The 25363-nt window shown below is 32.9% G+C and overlaps 1 protein-coding gene across 3 annotated transcripts in view; it reads right to left on the bottom strand.

The window, feature by feature from the left end:
• Positions 1–20286, bottom strand: part of LOC100790815 (myosin-17) — a 30026-nt gene extending 9740 nt beyond the window's left edge. For 2 of the 3 annotated variants that reach the window (XR_005888504.1, XM_006595966.4), the window contains exons 1-29: positions 19938–20286; positions 19708–19854; positions 18259–18404; positions 17998–18154; positions 17835–17893; positions 15022–15178; positions 14678–14827; positions 14423–14559; positions 13702–13848; positions 13512–13613; positions 13109–13166; positions 12877–12978; positions 12079–12116; positions 11859–11985; positions 11593–11766; positions 11282–11413; positions 10821–10930; positions 8235–8295; positions 7953–8130; positions 7116–7321; positions 6618–6737; positions 6428–6526; positions 5367–5588; positions 4859–4998; positions 4539–4653; positions 4297–4344; positions 4122–4211; positions 3124–3294; positions 2767–2919 (exon numbers count right to left, since the gene is read on the bottom strand). Coding sequence is in view for 2 of the 3 variants with exons in the window: in XM_006595966.4 (XP_006596029.1) it covers positions 2767–2919; positions 3124–3294; positions 4122–4211; positions 4297–4344; positions 4539–4653; positions 4859–4998; positions 5367–5588; positions 6428–6526; positions 6618–6737; positions 7116–7321; positions 7953–8130; positions 8235–8295; positions 10821–10930; positions 11282–11413; positions 11593–11766; positions 11859–11985; positions 12079–12116; positions 12877–12978; positions 13109–13166; positions 13512–13613; positions 13702–13848; positions 14423–14559; positions 14678–14827; positions 15022–15178; positions 17835–17893; positions 17998–18154; positions 18259–18404; positions 19708–19854; positions 19938–20057 (3666 nt within the window). In the remaining variant the exon portion in view is untranslated. Of the gene's footprint in view, positions 1–2766; positions 2920–3123; positions 3295–4121; positions 4212–4296; positions 4345–4538; positions 4654–4858; positions 4999–5366; positions 5589–6427; positions 6527–6617; positions 6738–7115; positions 7322–7952; positions 8131–8234; positions 8296–10820; positions 10931–11281; positions 11414–11592; positions 11767–11858; positions 11986–12078; positions 12117–12876; positions 12979–13108; positions 13167–13511; positions 13614–13701; positions 13849–14422; positions 14560–14677; positions 14828–15021; positions 15179–17834; positions 17894–17997; positions 18155–18258; positions 18405–19707; positions 19855–19937 lie in introns of those variants that run through there. The other variant, XM_006595967.4, reaches the window with a different exon arrangement.
• Positions 20287–25363: the final 5077 nt, after the last annotated feature.

Raw genomic sequence — 25363 nt, forward strand, 5'->3', positions numbered from 1 at the left:
TTGCATTATTTAGTACCGTGAAAAAGAGGAGAGGGAGACCAAATGGATGCTGGAAGAAGTCATCAAGGGAGATCTCATACTAAATAAGATTCCTGAAATGATGGCTTTTAATTGTGCTGAATGGTGTTGTCTGATTCATGTAGCTTACCTCACCTAGTGGGATAAGGCTTTGTTATTGCCTTTCTTTGCATACCATAACATAAAAGTAACTATATTTTCTCTCACTTTCTTCAACATTTACATTTCTTTTGGTAGTCATAATTGCCATAATGTCAACAAGCTTTTGGAAAAATCATTCCCCACTAAACAGATGTAAGAGGATACGTTTTATGTTTCGTAGGCATCTGCCTATGAAGATACTATAATTCGATTATTGGTTAATCCAACTTCCTGTGCAGAATTAAATAAATACTACCAATGCAGGGACTTGAAAAAAGTTACATGATGTCACTTTTATAATATTTTGTACAGCTTATTTCTTTTTCAATAACCTACATTTTTTCCATTCACAAAAATGGTATGACATCTGTTTTTTATGTTAATTTGATGTCTTCACTTCATATTTAACATGCTTTTTTTGTTGTTTCTCGATAGATAATATCTTACCCACTTCTCTCATGATATTTTTTCCCTATCATCCATAAAAGAAAAACACCAATGACATTATCCAAAGGCCCTACAAAGCTTCCTTTTTTATTTATATCTATATCTATGTGTAGGCCCAGCTTAGTAACAAAGCTAACAATTGCTTATTCATTTCAACATTTCCCCAATGTCACTTTCATTTGGAGAAGGCTATTTGGTGTCTGGTGAATCCTTGGCATGTGCTTTCAATTTAGAACTTCTTTTTTATTTGCTTTAAGGTTTATCATGCATATAAAGGGATTAGACAGCTTGATTTGATTAAAATAATATAGATTGTCTCACAGGAGGGCACCTTATCCTCCACATTTTCTCGTTCTTCTATTTATAACTTTTCTTCTTTTACACCTCCACTCCAAAAAAGTTCACCCAAGAATGTGATTAATAAAAAAATCTGACTTATTATTTTCTAGTTTCTATTGTTCAGAAACGAACACAATTGTCATCATTATCGTTAGTGGCAAATTGTGCCATTGTCATCCAGTAATGGAGCGTTACTGCTGTTGGCCACTACAAGAAACTCAGCAACACATTATCTGATAGAGGTGGAACTAGCCCGTCTAATGATCCTTTACAAGGGATTGGAGGTCATATGACAAGGTCCAAGACTAAGAGGATGAAGTAAGCATGGCAAGGCCTGATTATAAAAATCAAAGAGGAAGACCAATGTGAATTAAGGGTTACACCTAATTGGATCACTTTCCTACAAATTGATGAAGATACTTTGACGCCAACTTGAAGAATCACTTTGGAAAGCCTAATTTACAAGACAAGAAGCATCCATGAATTGAGTTAATCAATTTTGGTGGACTATTAATATTTTGGAGGACTATTAATTTTGGTGGACAAGAATCACGCTCCTTTTTTATAACTTTGGTTCTACCGGCAGGTTGCAGTTAGGGTCAAGTTCCTTTCTTTTTATACCTGTTTTCAAGATGATCCTAAGTGTTCTCTTATTATTATTAAATTGAGCAAACAGCAACCAAAATCTCAGCAGAACAGCAGCCAAACCACAGACGATGGTGCTGTCATTGCACATTCACACCTCACTAGTCAGCCCTCCATTTTCAGGCCAAATCTTGATAGTCCACGCATATACTAGCCTAACTCACCCTATTTTTGAAAGATACACCCCTTTTCAGCCATTTTCCTTTTGGCCAAGCTCACCCCTTTGCAGTTTCCTCTGTTCTGCCTGACAGCTTTTCTTAGTCTATTTATGTTCTATACCAACCATCCTTCTGTCTTCCTTTTTTAAATTTTTTTTTCTGTCTTTCTATAATTATTATATTGTGGGTCTAACTTCTGATACAAGTGCTGCATGCACAGCTAGCTTTTATTGTGTCTATCTCTTTTTAAGCTTCTACCTTTTTTACTTTCCAATCTAAAACACTTACACAACTTATGACAATGCTTTCCTCTGTTTTTTGGGAATTGAATTCATTCCCTTATACCACATCTAATCAAGCGGTTCAAAAAGAGAGAGGGAGAGAGATGAGAGAACAGGACGTTTCTTAACTTCTGTAACTTAAATGACATATCTGAGGCATCTTTCTTTGTTTTGAGTTCCGTGCTGTTCTTCATACTTCATGGTTTCCCAGGTCCATTTATTTTTTGTTGCATTCCATTTTTTTAATATAATTTCCATCATCCTTTTCCTTTTTCTATTTCATTCATCTGTTCTCATTTCTGTCATTGTTACATTATTAGTGAATGTATTTTAGAATGACTTTTATTATTAACTATGAATATATCTTTATTTTTTATTTTAAGCATTTATATGTGTAAGTAATAAATTAATTATCATGTATCCATAGCTGTCATCCCACTACGTCGGCCACTTTGCACTGTTATCTAAGATGGATACACTATTTCTAAAAGCTACCTTATCATGTGCTGGCAAAACAAAATATATAAAAAAAAAGCTTAGTTACTTCGTTCAAAGTTTAATCTCAAGTAACAGTTCATTGTTCACCTATCTTCCTAGGCCATGTTCACCAATTAACAGCCCACACATTAATCAAAACCAAATGCAACTTAAACTAAGTGGATCATCACCCACATAGTCACAGAAAACTACATACATAGTGGAAGTAAGCAATTCTAATGTTAAACTAGATAACTCACATGCCCAGCCCGGCTGGTCAAACCAGATGATCCAGGATAACGTTGAGCAGTGGTAGTTAAAAAGCCATTTGAACGTAAGTTCCTCTGTAAAAGGCATAGAAGCGCGGAGGTATTGGACAGCCAATATGGTAGGATGATGTCATCCTCCCTAACCTGATGCAGATTGCACTCCAATAAATGAAACTCATAAAAAAATTTAAAACAAATATTCTACAAATTGGATACAGGACTACCAATGATAAACTATGCCAAAAGAAATTAGTCAAAACTCAATTCTAAATTCTAATTCTAAATATAAGACAAGCAACAAAAAGAAAATAACAAAGTGAGTTTTAAAAATGAAAGCATATCATCTACCTTTAGAACCTCATTTATGCCTTCGATTATGGAATCAAAAATGGTTGTGCGCTCAGATTCAAATGAATGCCAATGAAGTAGACATTTGTATATAATACGAGCTGCAATAGGTTTACCATTTTTGAATCCCAAATTTTCTTTTATGCATTTAGAGAGAAATTCATAGTTATCCTGCAAAATATAAAATATATGGTATCTATCAGCTTATGGTACACAATTATAGAAAAAGAAATGTTGCAGACAATTAGTTTATTACTGAGGTTAATAAAATTTGTCATCTTTGTTTTGGATTGATTTTTTAGTTTTTTCCTGTATTTACATCTAAGTCAATTGACTTCTTTCATTTTTCAAACATAGGTAATGACTCAGCCTTGGCATAAGACTTCTTTGTTGAAAGGATGACAGTAACACTGAATTTTCCTGGACAAATAATAAATTTTGCAACCACAAAATCCTCACCCACAATCACCAGTAAAGTAAGATTGGGGTAGGTATTTCTTAATGAAATTTTTGGAATTGGTCTCCACTCTCCATATCATAGTCCAATTTTGCTTCCCTTCAATTGCAACAATTACAGATGACCTTACTTGTAGAAATTTCTACAACTTCCATTTTACCCCTATACTAAACTGATCCTACCTAAGAAATACTTATTGCCCTCTTCTCATCCTCTGGGTTCCACAAGTTCTTCTTACAACTCTCATGCTAGCTCACAATTACAGTTGTGGTAAGTTCCAGAATGAAAATAGTGGCTAACATTAAGCATAATTTCATTCATTCTGCTGCCTGTACCTCCTATTTTTCTATCATGAGGAAGATATTTTCATTTCTCTTCATTTCTTCCAGATTGAGCATAAATATACCGCTCTGCCAACAATATTGGTGGCATTAAAAAAATTATCTTTTAAGCTTTTGCATTCACCTGAAATAGCAGAATGCCGAAACTAAAGGTGTAGGGTGTAAGATTTAGGACAGAACATAAATGCAACAGGATCTACCTGCTGCCTCTCTGCTGTTAACTTAGATCGCCGAGAGTCTGACAAGCCTAGTGTAAAAGGGGCAATAAGTTTTGTGGGTGTGGGTGACTCCTGCATAAAATCAGAGTAAATGAAAAAAAAAATGACTGTTTAGTGATCATTTCCAAAAGAGGAAGATGAGAAAGTAAGAGCTTACAAATATGGTCTTTCGTTCAGTACGGGAGGCGATTGCACTTGAGTATTTCTGTTGCAGAAAGAAAAATAAGTTAACTGATAATGCTACTATAACACAATTCTCAACACACCCAAGACAAAGTTATTAAAGATGTTATTTGCCCGAGAACATGAAACATGATAGGAAATTAATATCAGAGTAGAGGACAAAACAAACTAACGTATAACTATACTCTTGGAATTGTAATGCAAGGGGAAACTTACTTCTGATATTGACTTGGCAAAACTTGGACGGTTACTCTTAAGAAGAGGGGTACTTAAGGCTTTCTGACGAAGAACATGATTTTCATCCTCTAAACTCAATAGCTTTTCCTCAAGCCTACATTAAATACAATTATAGAAAAAATATTATTCTTTCAAGTAAGGTACCAAACACAAGCCATCAAAATCTACAGAAAATCTCAAACTCTAATGAACACAAACAAGAAAGAGAAGTGGAATACAATTACAGGAATACATGTAACACCATTCAGTAACTAAATCATTTTGTAGATTGGAAGAAAAAGAGGGGAAACAAAAGGCACCGTTTCACATTTTGCTCAAGTTGAGAGCACTTCTGTTCAGACTCTCTCAGTTTCTCCATGGTTTCATCCCGGCCTTTTTGAGCATTCATAAGCTCAAGCTCTAAGGTTGTGCACTTCTTTTCAAATGCACCCAATGAAACCTAGAAATACAAGACAAGGAAAGCAATACAATATAACTAAATTCACAAGAGAAAATAAGCAAACATGAAGTAACATAATGAAAGATGTTACTTCTTCAAACATAATTTTTTTCTTAATGCAACATCAACTAGTTTTAAAACAAATCATATAATAAGAAAAAAGAAGGATGGGGTTTATAAAAAAAACACAATCAAGAAGGTGAAACAACAGTTTGAAACTTTGTACTGTAATGAAAACTAGATTTTATAAAACGGAGAAGATCCAAAATCCTGCCAAGGGATTTATAAGGTGAGAATAACTAATATTTATTAGCCATCACAGTCAAACACACTCAATGGAACACATTCATTCAACAATAGTGAAGCACCTTTAATAGAGCATTTTCCTTTCGTAATTCATCCACTGCAACTAGCTCTCTTTTTAAAGCGGACTTTTCCTTTACTGACAATTCAAATTGATTTTGTAGAACAGCATTCTTGTTGCACTCATTAATTTTTGCCAACTTAGCTGCATCCAATTCAAGATTCAGAGCTTCTAACATCTTTTGAAGTTTGAAAATCTCTATTTTCTTAGCCTCTTCATTAGAAACCTGCATAATGAAGCAGAATCTTGAAAAGAAGTTCCATAAACTCTGTTTTCCAAAGCCTCTGTGCCAGATAATGACTGATGACAGGTAAGACATTAGGTCCACATTTCAGATAGTTGTAAGTAGGTATCACACGTAAACAGAGAATAGAACCAGCAATAATAAGAGACAAGAATAAAAATGATAATTAATGGTATGTAGCAGCAGAAAACATTATGTCAAAATTATCAGCTAGTCATTTAAAACATTTGAGTCCTATATATATAGAGAGAGAGAGAGAGGAGGGACCAAATTACACCAGGGTAACTTTGACAACGGTTACACAATTTTTATAACTTGATATAGAATGTGATTTACATTGATCCAACAGTTGAATTATATCTACATATTACTAGGATCAGTTGTGTCAAATTTTGTCAAAATTGAACAACAACACCAAGGTAATCAAATATATATTTAGTATATTTTGAAAATTTTATTATGTCAATTTTAATCTATATGAACAAGGTAGCAAATATTTTGGATCAATATGAAAATTTGCATATGTGATCTACGTGAAACGAACTTTCAATCAAATGGTGAGTTTTAAGAAAATATTATTCAATTGAAAGTTATAGAATGGTATAATGGTTATCAAAGTTACATCAATGTAATTTGATCCCTCCTATATATATATATATATATATATATATATATATATATATATATATAATGTTGACATCAACAACAGATAAATCTATAAGAGAATGTAAAGCAGCAAAAAAAAAAAAAAAACATGAGAAAGATTAAAATTAACAAGTATACAACCAATTCATAACATCATCAATTTTCTGAAGCAATACCCTCATTTTCTTTTCAAGATGCAAACGCCATGTGAGCTCTTCCAATTGCTTCTCCAATTTATTCTTGGCTAAACGGAGGGCACCAGCTTCATTTGCCTCCTGATAAAGATAATTAAAAAACAACAATAAGAACAATTTTCACTACTTTGGATGGGATCTTCCACTTTGTCTAAAGGAAAAAAAATCTTACTTGTTTAAGTCTACGTAGCTCTCTTTTTGCTTGTCTACACCGCCAAAGGCATTGTATTGCCACAATTGAAGCTTGATGTCGTCGGAAAGATGACCTAACCTTGGACATCCTCCAATAGGCCTACAATATTAATATTACATATGATCAATAAAATAATATAACAAAACTCTAACCGGACACAAAAGGTAAGCAAGTGAAAGTGAATGCGGTAACAATTGAAACCAAAGCAAATAATTCATTTTGTCATGCCCTGTAAACACGTGTAAAGAGAGCGAAATTCAAAACCAGGCAGAAAATTATGTTGTTTCATACAATCAACCAGCTTTACAAATAGATGTGCAAGGATTCAAAATTCCTAATGCAATTAAGTATTATTTGATAACTAGGATGACAAATGAAAAATGAAGTCAACTTTATTAATGTAATGAAGACAAGGAAGCCATGCTTTTGACCTGCTAAAAGTTCTACCACATATAATGCGTATCTTGCTAAAATTACCTGAATAAAAGTAGCAGCTCTATGTTCCTTTCCATGTAATAATCTTTGGCGAGTCACAAAACCTCGAACATGGGATTGTATGATAATAGCAGAAAAATAGAGCTTGAAGTAAGCATGCCTCACAAGCCACATGCGAATATATTTCTGAATAGAGATAGCCGCTGCTGTCTCCCTTTTAGCAGCATATATCTTTCGAGCAATGTATCCTACAAGTACAAAAAAACCTGTGACAGTCAAGCTAATGTCATAATAGAAGTAGTGACCTCTATATTTAATGCATTTGTAATTGTTAAATTTAGGGAAAGACGAAGAGAGAAATAGAGGGGGGGGGGGGGGGGGAGAGAGAGAGATGGAGTGGAATTGCTTAAGGGCAATTGATTGAGAGTACACTACTTAGGTTATGCAGAACATCTACATATATGAGACTATTAATAGACTAAGAAGGGACTATTTCCTAAGCAAAGAGTAAGCAGGTGCTATTTCTTAAGTATTTATTCCTGTGAAAACATTTAACATTCGATGCATGAATTCACTTGATTACAACAATTTGTGATTCCACTCAATTACAATGCCTTAAGAGAGTTGACTATGTGATAGTAAAAAATGTAGCCCATTGCACAAGCCTCCAACCTAGTAGGATACAGGAGGGTAGATGTATGCAACCTTAACCCCACAACCGGATAGACTTTTCCAGGACTTGAACCTATGTCCAACAAGTCACACGGCAACAATGTTTACCATTGCACCAAGGCTCAACCTCTAAGTGCAAAAGAAAAACAAACATTTTTACAAGAGTAGTATACAGTTGTAAATGCAAAAGGAAAAACAAAAACTAACCCCTGCAGCATGCCTGAAGAGAAAATGCAGCAGCTCTGGCTAAGATGAAATCCCTGTGAGCAATAAATGTCCTCAGTCGGCGCTGAATGTACTTTGCAGCATTGTCTAAAACTTCAGCACGTCTTGAGTCCAAAATGCCAATTTGGCCAGCCCTGAGAAATACTTTGGTCCTACCCAACTGAATCATGACAAAAAATATAATCATTATTAACACACTTAGGCTTTTATATCCCTCCTTTGTTTGTTAACAACAGCTGCAAACACAGTTCCTAGGATGCACACCTGAAAATTCTCAAGCTTGAGCTTTTGCAAAATTTTCTCAGTTGCCGCTTTATCATCATAACTATCAACACAAGAGGTTTTATTAAATAAGAAGCTCAAATTGTTGTACATGAATTAAAATGAATGTCAAATAGAAAATAATGATCCATGCCAGAAAAGGATAAAATATTTCAGTAAACACAACTTTTCGATTACCAAATGATGATAATGATAATCTCCAAATAAGCAGATGTAAAACCAAGTAGCTATTTCTTTCTTTCAGAAATTCAGTTCAGCTAATTACAAATTTACAACCACCAACAATATTACACATATCCTAAGCTATATTTTGTAACGAGAACAGATTGGTAGGTTCATCCAGATGGTCCAGACTGCCCAGTAGTTCTTTAGAACAGCTTTAAAAAATTGTTGAATAACCAGGTAAATAAGTCAATTAGGACCAAATTTGAGAACCACTGGAAGTTTTTACATAAGTGTATCAAAGGCCCCCACTTCTCTCCCTCAAAATTGAGTACAGGGGCAATGTAGTTGTGTAGGGACTAAATCCCTCAAGGTCAAAAGTTCATTACCTAGAAAATATAAATACCAGGTTTTAATCCCTAATAATGTCGCATAGCTTCCTGCCTCAAAAATGCTATTGCGGGATACCCACTATCTGAATTTTTTATGTAGCTGTGCGGAGAGAAGAGAGAATATACATTGTTGGAGTTCAAGAAAGTAACCAAGCATTTCTAGAGACATAACAGAAGAACAGCACTTGTTGGAAAGTAGAGAGACACTCGCCGAAGACAGCAGAGCCACTCGCTGGAGATACCAGAGTAACCAGGCGCAATCAGTGGAGTAAATAGCAACAGTCACAAGAGAAGACAGAGGTAGCAGTGACGTTTGAGAAGAGGTGGAGCGAAACGACGAGAGGCAGGGTGAGGTTTGGGAAGAGATGAGAGAGAAGTGAGGCCTGGATCGATACATTATAAGCCAATATTTTTTTGACAAATGAAACCCCAAAATTAACCCCACATATAGCCCTAACATATCTGTTCAGAGGTCATTCTTGGAGTGGTCCCACAGCACTGCTATCCTGTCCGCGACAGCAACTATTGAATCCACAACAGCCACTACACTTAACCGCTCGGCTACAGAGCTGTAGTGCCAGGGGCCACTCCACACCGCTATGCGCACTATTTAAAACCCCGATAATTATAAGTTATAACTTTGATATGGCTAAGACTGGTTCAATTTCAGTCAAACCCTTGACTCCCACCCTGTTAAATATATAAGGCTTAGGTATTGTTAAGATATCTTGATTTTATATGTTCCTATTTTCTTGTTTACCTATTTTATTTAGTTTTCTTAGATAACTTCATCATATTATTTAGCTTCCTTACATATCTAGATCATAACCCTAGTTTCCTTATATAGCTTGATCATTAGGAATCAAATCAGACTTTGTATATATAAACAAGCGTACAAATTGCTCAGCAACAATGTTGTTAATGGCGGATGACAGTTCATGGCGGAAAGCCAAAAATCCGCTATAAAAATATGGCGGATGGCATAGCGGAAAATGACGGATGTCATGGCGGACAAAAAAAAATATACATATATATAAACTCATTGAAATTGAAAAAAACAAGAGGACTAAACAGAAAAAAAAATAAAATTGTGGTGTCAAATAGGAAAAAAAATAAAAATGGGACTGTCAAAAGTAAAAAAAGGGTGTCAATTAGCAAAAGGAAAAAAAAGCTGCAGACACAAAAAAGGGGTGTCAAACAGCAAAAACAAAACAAAAAAAAATTACAGCTTGCGCACCACTTCGCAAAGGCCGCGATGTTCACTGCCTTCGTGCGCGTCGTCGCCGCCGTTCGTGCCGGTGCTTGTTGCCGCCGTTCATGCCGGTGCTCGTCGCCGCCCTTCGTACCGGTGCTCATTGCTGCCGTGGGATCGTCGCTGCTGGCTGCGTTCTGCGTGCAGGGGGTCGCGGCTGGGTGCGGGGCATCGCTGCTGGGTGCAAGGGTTGAGCTTTTAGTTGGAGGAGGGCTGCATTCTTATTGAGAGGGGAGGGTTGTGCTTTTGACTAAGTTACCGGGTAGGGTTGGGTCGGGTCAGCCCAACTCCTACCGCGGAAAAAAACAAAAAAAAAACACTATTTTCCGCCATGGCGCCGCCATTCGAAACCCGCCACGCCACCGCTATTTGGTGGCGTTTTTTCAAAAAACCGCCACGCCTTTCTGCCATGGCGCCGCCATGGCCGCTTTTTAACAACACTGCTCAGCAATATACAAGAAAAATCATTCATTCCATCTCAATAGGTACATAAAGTCAAAGAGACAGAACAGAAATACTGAAGCTAAGATGATATTGATATGATTTAATGATAATAAAAAGTGTTATAAAACTCCAACCTAATAATCTCATTTATACTAATGAGTACTAATACTGCTGGTACAAGCCCAACAAAATAGACTTCTAGGACAGAGACATAGCTGAAACGTTGGCCATACGAAAACACAGAAAATCATGGAATACAAGTTATAGTGTCATTTAACACTTAACAGGTAACTCTTAAAACTAATTTAATGAACTCACCTTCCATCCATAAATTCAGGGGCTATTAACCCAAAGCGATCTACAAACTCAGAGTAAGTTCTTCGAGTGGGATAACCTGCCAGACTTATCCGAACAGCTTCAAGGACACCCTAAATAAAATAGAGATATGTCATAAATGAGATTCTACTAGGTAGTAAAACTGGAAGATAAGCATGTGAATCACAGCCATCTTATTTCCAACAAAATTTGAATCAAGCCAATTTTTCACGCATGTAAACATGTAGTTGGAAGTGCACAAGTTAAAAAATGAAAAACTATTATAAATTATACCTTATCACCACCAACAAAAATTATTGGCTAAAAAAGAAATTGCCATAACATTGATAATGTAACCAATAAGACAGCAACCAGGGTAACAGTATACAAATATACATATTGGCAATCTATGTGTCTCTTTCAACAGCTACAATTAAAGGGTTAAGAACATCTAAATTACTAACCCCACAGCGTAACTGGTGTATGACGCTTGCATTTTCAAATATCTGTGGTCGATTCAAAGAATTTGGTTTCACACATCGTATGTAATGAGGCTCTGTCGAGTTTAGGGTCTCCATTAGTGCTTGAAGTTGTTGCTGAGTACACACGGACAAGAAACCCACCCCCCACCCCCCAAAAAAAGAGATCAGAGACATGAAACTGATGTTCAAATATTTAACTTATACAAATTAGTATTATTATGCTCTACTAGTTAAAAAAAAAAAAAAAATATATATATATATATATTGTGTGTGTAAAAGATGGAGATCTACACCTTAAATCTGGCAGCTACTGAGGAAAACTTGTATGATGATCTTGAAGATTCTTCTGGTAGCAAGGGAAAAAGACCAGAAACGAAAGGGCATTTTGAAGAAGATAATAGGTTGCAATGTTCTACTACAACATAATCACGATTTTTGTCTAAAAAGGTATCTGTATGATAAGTGACCTACATAAAACAGTGAAAGATCTCTTTAAAAATTGTAACATTATATCAAAGATGTGTATGATTCAGGAGAAAATACAGGAACACATACTCACCTTTCCAGCATAATGAGAAATGGTAAAATCAGTTTGTGAAAATTTTTCCTTTCCCAACCTAGGGTGAGAGCGGAAATGCTGAAACAACTTGGTTGAGAATGTTTCATGCGTCGATTTTGGAAACATACTGCAATGAGAAGAAATTCAGGATGAAGGCTGAATTTACAATAGATATAAATAAATACACACCAATATTCATATTTAAGAACTCAAACTGTACCAAGCTTCATCCAACAGAGCAATGATGCCAATGGGTTTCTGCAAAAGAATGCAATAATAAGTCTACAGGAAACTGAAGCTAAAGGCATACATATAAATTGAAATCAAGAGAAAACAATGTATACATCAGTAACATGCACACATTAGCATTGCACCACCACATGAAACTATATCTCTTTATATTGGCATAATCAAGATTACCCTATATAAGTATGTCTTAGCAATTTATTTGCTAAAAAAAATATCTTGTGAGAGATCCTATTAGAGTAGGAGTAGAATTACTCCCTATTCTGTTGTAACTACAGTTAGCTATGTTAGTTGTGTTAGTTTGCTTCAACTAACCTTAGGTTAGTTAACAGTTACTATTGTTAGCTGTTATAACTGTTTAGCTCTAGTATAAATACTAGAGATGTAACTGCTTTCAGTTGAGTGGGTTAATATGAAAACTCTTTTCAGAAATCTGATATTTTCTCTCTTTTCATTTTCTGAAATCCTTTTAAATCCAAGACTTGGGGCATAGGATCAGACAAAATGGTTTTGACATATTTCTGACTAACTGAGTAGCTTCCTTCTAATACAGATCTTGCAATTTCCGTATCTCTAACCTGATGTACTTGTTCATAATTCATCATATACCATTATTTCAGACCTCTATATTCCCCTTATGCCATATACTATGCATGAAAACAGGTCATATACGAAAATGTATAATACTACATGGCAAGGTTGGCACGTAGATTTTAGGATTAGTTCCACCCACAAAGGCAAAAGAATATTAAAAGAACAAAAAAATACAAACCTTTTCAATTAAATCCAAAACATCTTGGTTATCTACAAATTCAATGTAACTCCAGTTAATCTCTTCTTTGCCATACTCTTCCTGCTCCATCTTGAATACATGCTGGAAATAATGATAAGAAATAGGAGTTACAAGAAAAGGAGAAAGAAAAACAACAACAATTCAAATTAAGGCAACAAAACATTTGACAAACTTAGTGAATGCAAATTAAAATACAATAATACATGGATACCTCGTTAAAATGTTGCTGAAGCTTTTCGTTTGCAAAATTGATGCAGAATTGCTCAAAACTGTTGGAAGTGAATGTTATTGGGATGAGCAAAACAATCATATTGAAAAGGTCACCAATTCAACAAAGAACTGTGGCAGGCAAATCAAAATCTAATAATGGGAATACAAAGAAAAACAATCCATGCATGATACTAAAGAAAAATCTGAGTATTAAGCATTCTCCTCTGGTGAAAGTACAAGTCTACAATAGATGAAAGAGGAACTGCAGAGAAGTGACAAGAATCCAAGAATGTTCCAGAACATAAAATACAGTGAACCTACTCAGTTTTACTCTCCACAATCCACATACACCCACAAAAGGGGAAAAGAACTCCTAAAAGTGACAAATAATAAAACCAACATACCTATTATCCTTAAAGCATTCAAAACCATAAATATCCAAAACTCCAATCTGTATCTTGGAATTGATATCTTGCCCAACAGACCTATTGATCTTAGCAACAAGCCTGGTAGAACAGAATAAAAAAATTATCACCCTTAACAACAATGCATAATAAAAACTATATGCCGATTTTGAATTGACCACCTGCATACCAATCAAATAAACGGGCATATACAGTTTTTGCCAAAGCATCACGGCCAGCAATAGCAGCATTGCAATCAAGGGCCTTGACAATACTTCCTTCACGAGTTTGTATTGAACGAGTACACAATGTTGCCAGCAGTAGGTCTACATCACAACTAGTGAAGTAAAAAAATAAAAATAAGCCATCCAGTTCAGAAAAGGAAAAAAATCTATAAAATTATGACCACCAATTACATCTTAAAAGAGAAACAACAATAATCCAATTCATTTGGTATTCCTATCATTTCTATGATACTACAGAAAAATAGCATAGCCTGTTGATGGATAAACTCAATTTTTTTATTGGACCTCTTGTTCAGATAAATATAATTATTTAGACTTGGAATTATTTAAGCTCAAATTTTTAGTGGACCTTTTGTTCAGATATATATAATTGTTTTAAAATTATATAATATAGGTATGCATCCTTAGCACTACTAAGTCATTGCTGTATATAGAAATTTTTCCATTCCCTTATTTTTCTACCAGACTATAGTTGCATACAGTTTCAACATCATCTACATGATCATGCAGCCAGAAATTAATATATCAGCATCATAAAATGTTTGCAGATTTAAAAAAAATTGTAATAGAGTTTCGCGTGCAAACTTGAAGCAAATGAAATTCAGCCAAGTTATGATTCATTTTATGAACACAAGATTATTAAAAGAATATAGATAAATCACATACATGAAAAGATCAGCAGCCATCTGCATATGAAATCTTGATTTTTCATCCTTTATTACCGACGAGTCATGCTCTTTTCCAGGAGAAAATTCAATGTTTCCCAAATGTAAAATTGCCGCTAAGACACGAAATATGGCTTCCTGATAACGGAAAGAAGGGATGACTATAAGTAAAGCTCTGGCCATCAATAAAGCTATCCATTAAATGACAAAATCATGCAATAAAACAAGAGCTACACTGAAGAAAACAATATTACACCTGATCCTCGTAACTGATGCCAACAATATCCATTGCCCTCCTCGTCTTCAGGTATTCTTCGGCATTGCTTACACCATCTAATTCATAGACTTTACTTTGATTTAGATAGTGGAAGTGACTTGGATGTCCTAACTTATACTTCTCTGCATCCTAAAATGAGGCATCCCAATTATAAAATATAACACTCAATACTCTGACCATGATATTAGGAAAATCATAGCCTGCACATGCTCAATGCAAACTATCACACTATGGTGCAGTACTAACCCCACCCCTCTCCACCCCAAAAAAGAAATATATATATATATATATATATACAAAAGGACTCAAAATAAATTAAATACCCTTTCACATGCACACAACTGATAAAAGCAGTGATAATTTCTCTCTGGATCTGTTAGCTGCACTACGCGTGATCTTTCCAGTAAGTAAGTTCTAATTGCAGCACCAGATATACTACCATTTGAATCAAACTGAATTTCAACAAACTTCCCAAAACGACTGCAACAAAAAAACATAGTAATAATGAGAGGCTGTGAGCAATAATAATTTCTATGGAAGAGTACATTACAGATTACACTCATTAACTGTAAATACTTTTAGAAGAAAAAACATAAAATGAAGTCAAAACAACCCAAACGATACAGAAAGCATAATAGTCCACCAAATATGTTCATATTCCAAAACCTATATCATCTTTATGAAGCTCAACCACTCCTCTTGCTTGGAAATTTTCAATACCAATACCTCCCTAACACTTGTACACAGTGGCAGATCCACATGGAGGGTAATGAGAGCAATTGTTCCCACAAAGTAAATTTTTTACTTGAATATATTGAATAAATATTTTTTTTGCCCCATAAAAAAATAGATCTTGCCCCCACAAGATAATTTTTTTAATAAGATAAATGTAAATAATTGTAAAAGATAAAAGAGAGAATAAATTGATGCTAATTTTACCCACTTTATCCTTTTAAATTTTACTGTTTTTAATTTTTTATTACCATTTTTAATAAAGCTTATATAATTTTTTGTTTGAGAAAATATTAGACTATTTTTTTCACCCATTGAAAAAAATTTCTGGATCCACCACTGCTTGTACAACATGTGTCAAACACTTCCCATTACATGTCCAACTAAAAAAATTATTAACTTGGATACTTAAGCTGACACTTCCACATGAGATGACATCTCCATATGAATGGACATTTCAAGACAGTAGTATTATAAATATTATAAAACAAATATATTGAATTTCTTTAAGCATTCAAAAAATTGAGATTAAAACACAATAAAAATGTTAAAAAGATGGTGTCACCCTTTATTTTTTGCAAGGCTAAGAAAATTGTTTCAAGAAAGGTGAATATAACTTTTTTGAAATATATAATTCATCTTGTTTTGGATTCTTTTCTTTGCTAAAGACATACAAAGTGCTTATATTGTAAGTTGGGGGAAGTCCCCTCAATAATTGGTGTTGACATAGAAGGAGGAGGATGCCAACGGTGATAAACAAATAGAAGATTGAAAAGCCGTGTTATCAATGGCAGATTATGGCAGCAAGCCTATGGTGGACAAAACAAAAATTATATAATATATATATATATATATATATATATATATATGTTTGCTAATGTACACGGGCTTTTTTTTAATTAGAGTATGTTAGCAAACTACATAGTGGATGTATTTTAAGATAATCCCTGGTTATAATTTGCTAACTACTTCAAGTTAAAAGCACTGTTGCAGCAGTCATGCCGTTGTTCGCAGCCAAAATCGCACCCTATCACAGAATTGCAGCATTCGCAGTCGCGATATGAGTCTAGGGTTAGGGGGAAGAAGATGACACTAAACGTTGTCTTTTTGGTGGCAGGTTTAGTTTTTTAATGAGATGCCAAAACACACCCTTTCACTTATTGGTTTTTTTTAGTTTGTGGCCAAAACACACCGTTTTACTCTCTACCTATTACCCCCCCCCCCCCCCCCAACGATTTTTTAATTTGTTCCCAAAGCACACTGTTTTACACTTTCACTCTCTAACTTATTAACCCATCCCCCCACACCTTCGAGAACAGAAGTTGTGCACACAAATACTCCCACCCTCTCAACCCCAACCCCACCACACCACCTCATACCCTTTCCGGAAGCACTTCTAGAGGTGCTTAAAACCAATTGACACAAAGTGAAGTTACCCAACAAATATATAAGCTGCGCTGAGGCAGGCAATGTGGGACTTCCTAACACCCCTTCACAAATGCCTGCCAGAACAACAGGAGAACCTACTAGAATAGATGAGAACCAAGATGGGCTATAGGCTCTAGTACCATGTTAGCATTCAGCTTAAAACCAATTGGCATTAAGTGAAGTTGTTCAACAGATATATAAGTTACACCTCAAGAGTTGAGGCAGGTGATTTGGGACTTCCTAATAAACAGTGGTCATCCCACTACCGCCATCCTGCTAAAGCATTTTTGGAGGGCAGCTGCTATGTGCCGCTATTATGTATTATGGTTTTAAGTTTTAACAAAGGGCATTCAATTGATAAGATAGCATGGTGTGGGTATTTTCATCTACATTGGCTCTAATACCATGAAATCAAAAATATTTAGTGTTTCTTTAATAATGGATTGTACAAGACAACAAGCTATTGGTCCCTATTATATAGTACACTTAGGGCATGTTTGGTTTAGCTTATTTTGGAGAAATAATAACTTTTTTATAAAGGGATTCTAAAAAAAAGGAAATTATTTCCAAGACAATAGTTTTCGCCAAACAAGCACTCAGATATAAAAAAGGAAAACAAAAAAATCCCCTAAAAGTCAGCACTGCGAATCAGCCTAAAAGCTACCCAAAGTAAAAAAAAAAAATAGGAATGAAGAATCCCTCTTCAACCATTGCCCTTTGGATTAAGTACTAATTGAAAAATGTCACACATTTAGAAAATGGTTTCAACAAATTGTTTCCATAAAACTCAAATCCAGCTTAGGATGCTCTTGATATATACAAATAGTGTCAGATCATAAGATGCCCAAACATTAAAAATTCCAAGCATATTTGTTAAATAACCTAGAATATTGCATAAGATTGTAAAGAAGATGAGACACAAGCATTGGAGCCAAAAATAATAATTAATAAACACAAAAAAGAGAACCAAATTCACCTTGAATTGTCATTCCTAACAGTTCTTGCATTACCAAAGGCCTCTAAGAGTGGATTGGACTGAATCAAGCAAATTGAAATTAGCATCCCATGTTGATACTAAATAGCAAATGAAACTTGGAAGTAAATTAATCACATTTTGATTGAGTTCAAGAATAGTTTACTTCAAGAACTTGCTGTTCCACTGTTCTTTCATCACCAGCGGCACGTCCACCAACAAAGGTAAGATACTGCATAATCAATTTTGTTGTTTCAGTTTTTCCAGCACCACTTTCACCGCTGACCAAGATAGATTGACTTTTACCTTCATTCATCATTGCTCTAAATCATGACCAACAAAATCTCACTAATTCACAACATAAAATGGCAAATAGTAAAAAAAAACAATTGAAAATATGATACAAACACATTAAATGTACACTAACCTATAAGATGCATCAGCAACGGCAAAAACATGTGGGCTAAGCTCACCCAATGGAGCCCCCTTATATTGCTCCATCATATGGGAATCATATAAATGAGGAAGCTTTGTGAAGGGATTAACAGCTATTAAAATGCTCCCTGTATATGTCTAGAAAAGACAAACAAGTCAGGCAAAGAGCATAAAATGAAGGTCCACATAGAATACAAAATTGTTCACAATTAATATTAGCAACCGCGCATGCATTAAATTTAAAATCAAGAAAATCCATTCACGGAATCCCTAAAAAGAATACTGAAGTTTTAAAACCTACAGTTTATATTTATTAGTTTATAGATTTGAAATTGATTATTCCAGTACATGCTACCCAATCATTATGTCACGCACTTGTCAAAATCATCAATACAACTCCTCATAAACAAAAGCAATAATCGAATACAAAAAGTAACAAGAAAGTATATAGTATGGATCTATTTAATTTCCTTCTCATTTTTTGGTTTTAAAAATTTTTTTAAAAAAAAAAAATCTACACTGCTCAGCAATCAATTTCTCATCCAAAATCTATTAGGTTTTGAAATTTTTTCCCAAAACAAGTATTTTGAAAGCCAAAAAACAGAAACAACTAGGAAACATATTCTCATCCTCTTGTGTTTTGTCATTGTAGCTCAAAGGTGAGTATCATCTGGAGTGGACTTGGTGTTGGTGGAACCTAGTCCAGAGGTGTTCGTGCTGGATTTGCATAAGATTTATTCGTGATTTCAAAAACTATTTTTTTTAAAATAGAAATCAAACACACCCTATATATCAGTTGTCATACAATTAAATGTCTGTGTTTTAAATTTCAGAAAAATTGATGCCAAATCATTGAATATGATCACGGTGTATGCTTAAACTAATCTCAGCTACACATTTTACATCAGACCATACTTCACCACAGTGTGTGAAATTGAGTTTACTATATATATATATATATATATATATATATATATATATATATATATAATCATACTTGAGAGAAATCCAAAGCTGCAAAAAACCTTAAAACAACAGTTCCATATAAGAACTCCATTTTCCAATAATAAAGAGAATAAGAGATATCTATCTACATTGATAACAGTCAAAGCCAAAACCCCTAGTCAACCGCAATTGACCATCTACCAACTAACTCAAACCAATCTATTAACTAACACTACATAGGTATCAATGAGCGCATATCACCTCCGAAGATTGAACAACACTAACAGTCAAAGCCTAAACTGCTAGTCAACCGCAATTCAATATCTAGCAACTATCCAAAACCAATCCATCAATTAATTAACAGTCACATAGATACCATTGAGCGCATATCTCTTTCGAAGATTGAACAACACTAACAGTCAAACCCTAAACCTCTAGTCAACCACAATTCAACATCTAGCAACTAACTCAAACCAATCTAATAATTAACACTCACATAGATATCATTGAGAGCATATCTTCTCCGAAGATTGAACAACACTCCTGGCTCGTTCAAGTACGCCAGCCTCGTCATATCTTCGAATCCTCCATGCTCCTCTTCATCCGCATCCCTCGGAAGCAGCTTCTCCGGCGAAGCATAAACCTGCACCACCACCACCGAAACTCAAATTATCATCAACAATTAAATTTAAATCTAAATTTCACAACAACTATAAGCTCACTCACCTTCTTGCCGGAATCGGTGACGAGCAAGAGGCGGTTACCGTCGGAATCGAGCACTTCGGCGGCGAGCCAAGCCGAATCGCGGTCCTCAAGCCAAACCTTGGAGCCGTGGCGCAGACTCATGGCGTCGGTTACACAACTGCGAATTGCGAAGGGAAGAGCGAAATTGAAACCCTAGAATTGCAGAGACATGCAGAGAGAGGAAAGGAAAATGTTGAGTTCCCGCTCGAAGAAGAGTGGGAGACTATTGAAACTTGAAAGTCAAAAATCAAAAATGGCGAAACGGCTCTGGATTGGGTATTTATATCGCGGTAGATACGACACGTCACCCATTGGAACTGTGTGTAAATTCGTTTTCGACTACTTTTCACTTTCGTTTCAACTTGCAACTTGCGCTCCTGTCTCTTACATTGCGGTTCAAAATTTATTGCTATCGCAGTCACAGCTAACGAAATTTCGAAAATAATAATAATTGAATTTTCAATAATTAAAAGATTTAATTTAGTTGATTGAACGCTGTCCTTGAATTATTATAAATTTCTGATATTTTTCTTTAATTCCAATCAATAAAAAAAAGTTTAACTTTCAATAAGCTACTAATGTTAATTTTTTTTAAATAATTATTAAATAGTTAGTAATTATATCATATATAATTGTGTATAGAGAAAAAAGATGTAGTAACAATATACAATAGTTTTAAACTATTATTGTTATTTAATTATAAAAATATCATATGATAAAATGATTGATTTTATGATAATTGTTTCAAAAGAAATGAATATATGATTGATTTTATGATAATTATCTCAAATGAATGGTGATTTATTTTTGGTTGATAATTGTTAAAAAATTTACAATGACAATGTATTGTTAATACATTCTTGTTTATATTAAAAATATATTATATATGTTTTACGTTATATATACATTTTAATTGAATTCTAATTCTAATAATAAATATATTAAAAAGTAAGAGAGAAAAGAAAGGGAAACGAACATTGTAATCGCCATATGTAAAAAATATACTTAATAAAGAAATAAAGATTGATTTGGTATTATATTAATAAAAAAAATTAATATTCTAATTCAATAAAAAAAAAATGACTTTTACAATAATTTTTTTAATCATTTTAAAGTCATACTTAAGATATTATCTAGTTGGTTACAATATGAACTTTTTACAAAATAAATAAATAAATAAATATATATATCTGAAAATAATATTATAATATGTTAATTTCTTTAGTTATGTTTAATCTTTTAAATGTTTATTATTTATAGGTTTATTTTCTCTAATTTTGGTAATCATAATATAGGTGTAAATTTATTGACTTTGTTGATAACTAGTTGAAAAATCTCCTTAACACTTTGAGTACATTCTCCTTACCTAATTTTTTTTTTTCCTTCAAATAACTCAAACTTAAGATTTCACTTATGAAATTCATTCCAATCGAATCAAGAAAACATTAGTAATTGTGCATTTATCATATACCAAATATATACTTGATTTAATATTTTATTTTTGTATATATAGAAGGATATTAAATGTTTTAGTAAAAAAAAACCCTAAAAATATCATATTTTTCCTTAATTGACAATAAGAAATTATTTTATTGGATATTAGTTGTTTATGATTAAAGACAATGTAAAAGTAATTGTTTTATTCATAGGAATTGAAAATAAATATCAAAGACTTTTACAACAACTCTTGTATCCTGCTTATATGCTAATAATCTAAAAGTGATTAGTATTATATTAATGAATAAAAAACTATTAAAACATAAATCAAATTTAAGGGCAAATTAAATTTATATAAAAAATGCATAAATTAATTTTAATATTTTAATATATTACATGTAATATTTACCAAAAATAATGTTGCCATCTAATTAAAAAAAATTGATTATGCTAAAAAAAACAATTTTGCTTCAGTAAAAAAAATTATTTTATAAATTTGGATGAGAATATGCTATAAAGAAAAAATATATTCATATTGAATGTAAAATTAATACAATAATAAATTATAGAAAATTTATAAAACAATAAAAGAAAGTATACTTATAATAATTCAATTTTAATGTGTTTTAAAGGAAATGGTTTACTTCTATATTTTTTTACTTATTTATAATTTAATTATTAATTTTAAAAAAATATTGATTAGAAAAATAAAATCCAAATTTATGCAAATAATATAAATTGATTTTGATTTTGTATAATGTCATTAAATTCAAATTAAGTATGTAAAAATTAAATCTTCAATTATTTATTATTTGGGTAAGAAGACACAAAATAAGTATTAAATCATTTAAATGCAATAAATGTAAAGCAACATATATCCTCCATGTCTTTACTCTGGGCGAAAATATTTATCTATCAGACAACAACTTTATGCTAAATATATAGAGATAGATATAGAACTAGAAATAGATATATTGATATAGATTATGAGTCATGATAATTGATTATCCATGATGATAAATTCACTTATAGTATGTTATACTTTGTGATAATTGATTATTAAAAAGATTTTTCAAAAAAAAATATAAGGATTTAGATTTCAATTATTTTTATAAAAATGGTATCTATTATAATTATATCCAAATAAATTAACCAATTAAAAAAGTTTCATAGTTATCAATTTGTCTAACTGGCTTTATTAAAATTCATCTCATAAATTAATTTATAGATTTTTCTATCTTATCATTACCGGTTTACCATAATTAAAATCTAGGAGAAGAGAAGTTAGAATTGATAAAATACTTTTTTGAGCCTTTTCCACTGTTAGTAATTGTATGGTCATTTTAAGAGTGAATATTAGTTGTTGGTTTTCTTATTTGTGAGATACTAGGATAGAGTGATTCAATAGAAGGCACGTTAGAGTATTTAAATAGAAAATTTTAAATGAGGAAAGTAATTTATTAGAGAATTTAAAATTTTTTAATCTAAAATTCATTATTTTTATATTTTTTTATAAAGAATTTAAATTTTTAGAATTTTAAAACAAAATTCTAAATAACTAAAAATATGAAATTTTAATTTTCTTTTAAAATGTGAGAAATTGAATTTCTCTCCTCCAACACATTCACACTGTTACCAATGAAACTGACCAATAAGAGAAGTGCAATTTGCGCCTCTTCATGAACATCATGGACAACTTCCGATACCAGAGATTTGTTCCATTCACGCATTCTTCAATCAAATTTGATCTCGAATTGTTCCTTAGGCGAAGCAATACTACCATCGCCTTGGTCGCGTCTGGAAACAATACTTCCTCCTCTACAGTCCCTCCGACACCGAAAAATTGAGCTTCGTCACCGCCACGGCCAATTTCCTCTCCTACGTTGTCTACTACATCGACCTTTGCTAAATTTTCAATGATTCGGATCTGAAATCGTTCCTCCTACAAATGACATCAAAGTCGGTGGTGATGATCGAGGACCTAGACCGATTCCTCGCAGAGAAAATGGCAATAATAAGCGCATTGGGATACTCAATTTCATGGACAGGCTTCTAACCTTGAGTTGCACTAAAGAGAAGGTTATGGTGTTCACGATGAAAACGAAGGAGCATGTTGACCCAAACTTGCTTCGACCAGGTCGGGTCGACGTGCATATTCATTTTCCGCTTTGTGATTTTTCAGCGCTTAAGACGCTTGAGAGTAGTTACCTAGGGGTCAAGGAGCATAAGTTGTAATTTATCCAAACACAAAATTTTGAAAATGAAGAAATTTAACTTCTTTATCGAAACACAAAAATTTGAAAATGAAAGAATTTTAATTGAAGCATTTGAAATTCTTATAATTTTAAATTACTTCATCCAAACACACTCAAGGTCAATGGTAGATCTGAAAATTTTCCTTAGTAGAGGCAAGGGTATAGTTTATAATATTTTCACACATACAAAAAAAAGTATTACAAGTTTTTATAACGTCATGTAAAAAATTATGAAATACTTAAATTTCTAAATATTATATTTGTCTTCTACATACTTTCATTCTTAGAGAATGTAGCATGAATTTTTCATTGTCAATACTATAAAATATATCTCTCTATTTATATAACTAATCAACCATTCAATCATTCTTCTCCCATACAACTACTATTTTATAATTCACAAAATTCTTTACAAAAAAAATATCTTTCAGACTCGCAAAATTAAAGCTAACTTTATAAGTAATCATATATATAATAATATGCTTTTTAGTTTTCAACAATATTTTAGAAAGACTAGTAAGTCCACTTAACTTTAAAATTTGCTGATTAGACTAAATATCTCTTTTAAAAAAATTCAAGTTAACTTTCAAGTCCATAAGTTTCCTAGAAAAAAAAAATTGATGGACAAAACTTAGTTAAACAAATTACCTTCACCCTAACAAATGAAAAAAAAATGAATTTCTAGGATTTAAGTTTGCTACATAAAGAAACATCTCAGTATTCACCTCTATAAATCTACTAAATTCTTAAATTTGTTTGTCAATCACTTGATAAAATAACTCACTTTGAAAGTGATGAAGATTTGAAAAAATTTCAACTTAATTTTCGCTTTGATCTTCATTGTGTAATGAATGTATCATCTATATTCGGAATGTTAATATATTGCTACTTACAAAAATAATAATACTTCAATTAATAAAGTATGTCAATCATCATCTATCATGTTTTGTAATATTTCCCTGCACACTCTAACTAATGTTATAGCATTTACAATATCTTGATTACTTATTTGAAGTTTTTGAGACAATTCGTTGGTAATACCTAATATATTCCTCATCAAGTGCAAGTAAAAAATAAATTGAAAATATTGAATAGATTTCAATATGTGACCACGCTGCTATGAGATCATCACATATTCATCAACAAATTTAAGGACATCAATCATTGAAGTAAACAAAGAGATCAAGCTAAGTAGTGTATCTTAATGCAAAGCTCAATACTGTATCTCTAGCTCGTTTCAATGTAGTTTTTGTATTCAAGCCAAAACAATTAGAAATTTCTCCATCCTTTAATGTTTCAGTGATTTTAAGAATTTGATTTTCTTTAAGAATATCTTATCATTTACATGATACTCCAACAACAGATATCTAGTTAACCAAACTTAAAAGTAATAAATTTCAATCTTTTTTTTGTAACTGTCGCAAGTGTGAATTGAAGCTGGTGACCAAAGCAACGAACATGGAATTCAAAATTGTATTATTTTAAAATCAAACTTTTTTATGCCATTAAATTCACCTTGCATGTAAGTCATATCTTATCAAAGTCCACACACTCTTAATAGGCTTAAATTATATTTTGCAACAATGACTCCAATGCTAATTTGAAAAATATAACACTTGTATTTGAAACATGACCAAAATCAATAAATCGCCCAATGACACTTTAATTTTGATTTACATAAATTTAGTGTTCGCTACTATCATTAGTATCATTACA

This window comes from Glycine max, chromosome 14 (genome assembly GCF_000004515.6).
Source record: "Glycine max cultivar Williams 82 chromosome 14, Glycine_max_v4.0, whole genome shotgun sequence".
Taxonomy (NCBI): domain Eukaryota; kingdom Viridiplantae; phylum Streptophyta; class Magnoliopsida; order Fabales; family Fabaceae; genus Glycine; species Glycine max.